Consider the following 7,393-nt stretch of genomic DNA (forward strand, 5'->3'; position numbering starts at 1 on the left):
TTCGTCGTTGTGATTGGCTCTTCCCACCGTCGGCGCGCGAAGTCTCCCCTGGGAACCGTTCTAATTATAAATCTACTCGGGAAAGGGTTGACTCCAAGGGCTTGTATGGGAGATGGAGGCACCATTTGATGGGCTCCTGGCGCATGCAAACATTAAATGTAAATCGGCTCCTAATAATAATAATAACAATAATGGTGGTGATGATGATGATGATGATTATGATGATGGTGATGATAGAAATTTTAATAACGAAAAAGTTTAATTGACAACAATCCCAATTATTAAAATCCTATTTACAATTAATTCACTTGAAAAAAAGAAAAACTATTCATTCAAAACACTATTTACAATTCCTGTCGATTTAAAAAGCACTTAATTTAGCTTAGATGATCATAGAAATACAAATAATAAAGACCTGTTGGACCTAGACTGCGAGCAGTCTCTTATTTTTCTTTGCAAAGTTACTGCACACGAAACCTAAGCACGCGAGCGGCAAAAGCCGCGAGCCGCGAGAAACGAGGGCGTAAGCCCGAGAAGAAAAAATAAGAGACTGCTGACAACGAAGCTGTCAAGGTAATTTAATTAATTTGCTATCGCGCTGGATGAGGTAAGAACTAGACAGATTTTAAGAGAAAAGGCGGACTGCAAGCAGTCTATCTTGGACCAGGAGAGGAACTGGAAACCATAGAAAGAACCTCTGGGGACCGAGGGACCAAGGGGCCTGGGGCCCGTTTCTCGAAAGTCCCGATAATTAACGGGCCCGGTAAGTTGTCTCCGTTTACATTAAAAATCGAGGTTTCAATAGTTTTGCATCTAGCATGATAAAACTATCAGTTAGTGAAACAAAATGGAGTAGTTTGCTAGCCAGGACCCGCGCTCTTATTCTTTATATTTCGATTTGAATATTTGATTTCGGGCCCGAAAAGTTACCGGGACTTTCGAGAAACGGGCCCCAGGCCGTAGATCAGGTAGATCCGTGCGAAAATTTCCAGCGACAAATTTGTTAACCCTGGTGATTTTAAACCAATAAAAAGCCACAGCAAAAGGGAACAATTGACAACCGGTGATAAGAGTTTACAATTTCTGCCACGTTAAACTGCAATGTAAATAAAAACACAGTTACATCCTATATTTAAACAAACTGGTTAATATTGATTGATTTACATTCTGTGAAAGGGAGGATGCTGAACAATATTCAAAGAAGATGAGCACCATTACAACTTTCAAACGCCTCAATTTCCTATTGATTTACTAGTACCGGACATTTGCAGAGTGAGTGTTATTGAGCATTAGTAAAAAGAGATTCAAAAGCTAAAAAATCATTATTTTCAAGCGTAAAACGGAAGGTAGGTTCCTCTTGGACGTTTGATCAGTTTACTAAAGTAAATTGTCCAGCAATGTTTAACTTGATATTTAGGTTAATGGTCTTTTCCGTGTCTAACACACCTTTAAAACGGCAAGTGAAAGATAATTAACATCGTATTGAGGTTTCAAAACCTAACCAGAGTATTATGTGTCATTTTTATGAAACTTGCGCAGGAAATTAAGCATGCGCGTTCAAACTTGAGATAAAAATTGTTTGATCAAAGTAAGAGTCAATTGTGCTAGTAGTTATATAGAGTACATTGTTTTCGTTTTAAGCATCGATCGTTGATGATCCTCATGAAAATCAGAAAATTTGTTTGTGTTTTAACGTTTTCCATGCATGAAGACATTTAGCCTTTCCGAAAACTTCGGTGGTACTGCATGGTTAGAATCATGCAAATGATCTTACTATAATGAGGAAATTCTTTTGAGGATAATTGGGTTCCAAGGAAACTAAAATGAAATGCAAAAAAATAAAGAAAGAAAAATAACGCTGGCTTGTAGCTTTCCGGCGTGAAGAAGACGAACATTAGTGAGCGTTGACGTACAGGCATGATCATAATTGTTCGTGTTTTCCCCGGTCGGGTGTGTCTTGCGCAACACGCTCGCCTCTCTTTTGTCTCCACTTGCCAGAAAAAAAAAAGCGAAAAAATAACCCTTGTTCCGTGCAGGCTATCGTAGTGATTGTCATTTTGACAACCTGTACGGAAGTAACTTGTGACGTCTTGACGACCTGCAATATTCCTGCAAGTACAGTCCTTCGTATCGCGCGATCTTGTTCATCGCCGGTTCACTCTCCACCTGTTACTCCTAATCTTCGAACTAGAGTACGAAACAAGTCTGACACCTAATTTTGAGAGTACAATTTGTTTTTAAAATATATCATTTATTAAATACCAGATTTCATTGAATAATAGCCGGGTGTAGTTGATATATATAGCAGTGTTATAATGGGGTTTAACTGAAGAGTGGGTCACCTTTTCGGTGGCCTACAAAACAGGCTTGTATTAAACACCCATGCGCTAAGGATTTGAGTAGTTCACCTACTGGTCTATATATATACTTGTATTCTGGGTGTATACATGTATATATATATATATATATATATGTTTTTTTTTTTCACTCATAAAGGGACCAATTATTCGAGGGAAGGCGATTATGAGGGGGAGGCAATTATTCCAACTATTGGTCACTGGAAGTCGTGCCATGAATATTTCGTTTTATCATCCCTCATAGGATACGTTCTCTGTCTGTTGCTGGTCTCTAACTTAAAATCATGACGTCGTATTTATATCTTTCCCATTGCTTTCTCTGGCTTCCTTTACTTCTCTCTACAGACCTGCATTGAAAATGAAAGTTTTGACGTTTTATTATTACGGACGTTCAGATTTTTATTTTCAAATCTTATGAATTTTTAAATCATGACATGTTTCCAGCTGTTTCAGCAAAATTAAGAAAACTTAAGAGGCAAGCCTCCTTATCATTTTGCAAATTTTTAGAAAGAAAAAAAGAAAGCGAAAAGAAATAGACGTGTTTTGACCGACACTAATCGTTGTCATGGCTACTCCGTTCGTACTCAGTTCCTAGCGATCCTCTGTTCGAATATCGGTATTTTCATGCTGTGTTCGAAGATCACTGATTCACCCACGTTCTGTTTCCAGAAAAATCCGCATGCCTGCATGAATCTTTCACAGAACAAGGCATGAAAAGAAGAGCAACTTTCATATTCAACAAGGTACACACAAGTGTTTTTTTGAACGGTTTAGGTGATGACTGTCCCGCGAAATGGCAAACGCCGGCGAATATTTTACGACCTGGCCGCCGCATTCGAAGATCTTTACTTCACCAAAGCTTTTGGTCCGGGAATTTTGGCGGCGTTGTTCTATGGACTAGTTTCTGGATCAATGTCCTTTGTAAATAAGGTAAGCTACTAAGAGAGACCTGTATTAACCACGATCGCATATTAATAATTAGCACAACCGGCCCTCACAGTCCTTTATTACTTACAAATTAAAGCTTGAAGAACTGCGATCATTCGTTCTAATTAGTTCTATATAAGCTTAAATAAATTAAAAGAAGCAAAACTAGAAAACATTTTTTGAAAGTTAAGATTGTGTTTGAGGGGTAAAGCTCTTTTTTGACATGATTCAGTGTGCACTAGCTAGGATGCTTATAGCCTACGAAAACATCCGTTTCTCTTCGCCGCTTGGGACGTTTCGCGCAACCAAGCGCAACACAACGTTGCAATGTTGGAACAATGTTGTGTCCATTCGAAACAATGTCGGAACAATGTTGCCACACTGTGTTGCACTAAAAATTGCCGTTCCGAATCGTCTCGTGTAACATCACTTTAAATAAGGAGAATATTAATTTTTCTCAGACATCTCTTGGCCCCTGAATGTCATTTAGAGATATAATGAATAAGCAACCAAAAACTGTGAAACTCAGAATACTGTGAACACCAGTAATACCTCTGGAATGTAATATTCTGTTCCAAGCCAATCAGGCAGGAGAAAACTAAACCACAAGCAACAATGGTTATTAGTTTGGGGCCTTGAGGCTTGCTCTGTGTTTTTATCTTCCTTTATATATGATAAATTTTATTTTATTACTTAAATTTTATAATGGGGTTACAACTGCAAAAAATTGTTATTTTGTGCTGGAGGGTTGACCCAATTAACACCTTTTAGCACCATACTGATAAATTTGTGTTAACTTTTTTTAAAACATTTGTATGTTCCTCAGATTGTTCTCACCTCATATTCTTACCACTTTCCTAATGTTATGATGTTGGCACAAGTTGTCGTCACATCTGTCATTCTTGAAGGAGGAAGGCTACTGGGATTTTCTAGCATGCTAAAATACACATTGGAAAGGTACTACTTTGCCCAGTGAAAGGGGGAGGTTACCAGTATACATTTTTGGGTGGTGGTGTACAAATGAGGCGACTTTCAGGCTGTTCTTGCTGTTTGCACTCCAAAGAAGAGAGTACCCCATTGAAGGTTTAATTCTCTTCATATTAGTCTCCTTCACAGCTGCTCAAACCAGATGTCATGCAATGCTCCCCATCACCACGCAGCTGCTATTTGCTGCATGAAAATGAAAGTTGCACTTTGATTGACCGATTCTGGAAAAGAAATGTACATCGATTTGAACCAGTTGCGAGGGGACTGGCAGCATTGTGTGACTCTGGCCCGAGCAGGTGTGGAGGAGACTAGCTCTTTTATATTGGCATTATCTTCCAAATTATAGTTTCCATTCATTGAAGGAAAACATCAACAAATGACAACCCCTTGATAAAAGCATCCCCTCTGAGTAAGTGCCTTTACACCCCCCATCTCCACCCCCACTCCCACCCTCGCCCCCTCTTTTAGATAAAACTTTATGTGTTAAGTGCCTGGGCCTTTCAAAAAAACAAATTATGTAAAATTTATGGTAATGGGAAGAGTTAATAAATAGCTTTAGCTTTTGAGATATGGTGGCAAAGAAATTTAACTTCAATGACAAGAGGTCAGAATTATTTAGCATTAGTAATCAAGTTTGGTTTTAATTTATGTTAATTTATGTACTTTTTTCAACAGAGGAAGGATGTTTTTTTTCCCTTCAATATGTTTTGCCCTTCATACCACTTTGGCTTTAAGGGCCCTTGATGATTTATCCATACCTATGTATGTATGAAAAAATATTATTTTCAAACAATTTATTGTATAATTTTATTATCATACTATGAATTGAGCAACTTTTTGCAAGATTTTAGTGAGCCATGTCTCACCCTCTGCCCTGCAGGGACCTGTTTCTTGAAAGGACCACAAACTTTTCAGGGGACAAATTTTAAAATCAAAACCTCTTGAATATCAGCACATTCCTAGTTCACAAACCAGTCAATTTTGCTTTGTTAACCGATAGTTTCATTATATCATTTTCAAAATTATTAAAACTTGGGTGTTGAATGCAAAGATGGCAAATGCAAAACAGCTTTCCGGGCCCAAACAGTTACCAGGACTTTTGAGAAACAGGCCCCATCTTAGGTAGCAACTTTCACCTGTGCTCATTTTCATTTCCAAAGGAGGTTATCATGGACACTCGTGAATTTTACCCACTCAATTATCCCTGGCAACAATGAGGGACTATTTGTGGTTTTGGTCGGCAGAAAAAGCTTATTTTCCTGCTGCATAAGTAATTTTTTGTGCTCAGTTGACCTAGCATAAGTCCTGTAGGTTTTTTCCCGCATGTGGCGAGATACTTTGGGGTTGGCTGAAGGAAAAAAAATCTTCCAGTTTGGAAGTTGACAGTTCTCTGGCACCCAGGGTCCAATATTGCAAGCAAAATTTGGAATTCAAGATTTAAATCATTGCCGGATCTGGGTCATTGCCAGATAGTGACTCAAATATTGATAATGCTCAAATTTTCAGGTACAATGTCTTGAGAAGACTCCTTCCTTTGTCAAGCTTGCTCTTTGCCTGTTGTATGCTAAAGAAGAAACCTTCCATTATGGTTGTTACTGCTGTTGTTCTTGTTGTTTTAGGCTGTATTATTGCAGGTATATTTTCATGGTTTTTCATTTTCATTTTTAACAAGGTTCCGATCTATTGAAGTTTCTCGGTAACTGACCACCTACCCCTCCCTTAAGTCAACATTAACACTAACTTCTCACTTACGGCAAAATTATGACTTAGGAGAGGGGTAGGTAGTCAGTTACCCAGAAACCTCAATTGATACGGAAACTTTTTAACCTGGGACCAGATTTTCAAATGCCTCCAAGTTTAATTATCCTGAGAACTGGTTCTCAACAAAAAACTTGTTGTTATAAGGAAATACGTGTTGATATTGAGAGAAAACTGCCATTTCTGTGTATCTGTTACAGGTCAAAATTAAATTCAGGTAAACATTTTTTAACCTAGGTTGATTCTCAATTTCCTTTACCTCCTAGCCCTAATTCATGAATAATCAAGACTAGGAGACAAAGGAAACTGAAATCAACCAAGGTTAAAAAATTTTAACATAATATAATTTTGACCTGTAGCATATACAACCCATGCAAAGGTCAAGCCATTTGTAGGGCAAAGGCCTGGCCCCAGTTGTTCAAAAGGTGGATAACTCTATCCACCGGATAAATAACCATCCTCTGGATAGCGCAATTGGTTTCCCTAATACTTATCCGTTGGATAGTGATTTATCCTGTGGATAGCGCTATCCAGCTTTTGAACAACTGGGACCTGGTGGACTGAACCCGTTAACTCCCTCCTTGTAAGCCAGTAGCCTTCCACTCAGATGTTCTTAGTGCTTCATCACATACTCCTGCCCTAGGAATGCAGGAATGCTTGACAAAGCCCTGAGACATCTGTGTGGCATGCAGCTGGCACTCTAGCACTCTACTGACTGAACCAATCCTGCTATAATTATTTATTCTTTTTTTGTTATTAGGCTTTGGGGATCTGGAATTCTCTGCATTAGCCTACATTTATGCTCTCGCAAGTGTTGTTTGTCAGTCATTTTACTTGACGTACATTCAAAAGACTGGAGTAGAGAAAGGTTTCTGTACTCTGACTGTGCTTCACACAAATTGCGTTAACTGCATACCTCTACTTTTTTTGTACACGATTTTCAACAATGAGCTGCTAGCAGCTTTTATATTTGATGGATATGACACACTTGCCTTCCGGGTTAGTTTTTTGATAGTAGAGACCTTAACCCTTTAAGCCCTAAGAATGATCAGCATCAAATTTCTCCTTGTAATATCACTGCTTTATAAAACAGTTTGGTCATGAGAATTAAGGATATGATCACACAAGATGAATCTAATTGATACTTCATAAAAATCCCCCTTACTACTTCTATTGAAAATGTATAGGCGGGATAACAAATGAGAATTTGAATTTTGATGTTAGGGTTTAAAGGGTTAAGATTGAGGTTTGGCCATCTTATCGCAAATGGTAAACCATGGTCTGGGGTTCGCAGTTTCACTTTATCCGCCTGCCCATATTTAGGAATTAAGATTTCTGTGTGGTAGCTCCCAGGTGCCATGTTT

At 38.4% G+C, this 7,393-nt stretch overlaps 1 protein-coding gene across 2 annotated transcripts in view; it reads left to right on the forward strand.

Moving 5' to 3' along the window:
• The first annotated feature begins 1,177 nt into the window (after positions 1–1,177).
• LOC140924750 (uncharacterized) overlaps positions 1,178–7,393 on the forward strand; it is a 9,867-nt gene continuing 3,651 nt past the window's right edge. The window contains exons 1-6 of one of the 2 annotated variants that reach the window (XM_073374758.1): positions 1,178–1,346; positions 3,027–3,287; positions 4,111–4,241; positions 4,947–5,033; positions 5,778–5,905; positions 6,790–7,028. In XM_073374758.1, coding sequence (XP_073230859.1) covers positions 3,135–3,287; positions 4,111–4,241; positions 4,947–5,033; positions 5,778–5,905; positions 6,790–7,028 — 738 coding nt within the window. In that variant the 5' untranslated portion in view covers positions 1,178–1,346; positions 3,027–3,134. Of the gene's footprint in view, positions 1,347–2,974; positions 3,288–4,110; positions 4,242–4,946; positions 5,034–5,777; positions 5,906–6,789; positions 7,029–7,393 lie in introns of those variants that run through there. The other variant, XM_073374757.1, reaches the window with a different exon arrangement.

Source organism: Porites lutea, chromosome 14 (genome assembly GCF_958299795.1).
Source record: "Porites lutea chromosome 14, jaPorLute2.1, whole genome shotgun sequence".
Classification (NCBI taxonomy): Eukaryota; Metazoa; Cnidaria; class Anthozoa; order Scleractinia; family Poritidae; genus Porites; species Porites lutea.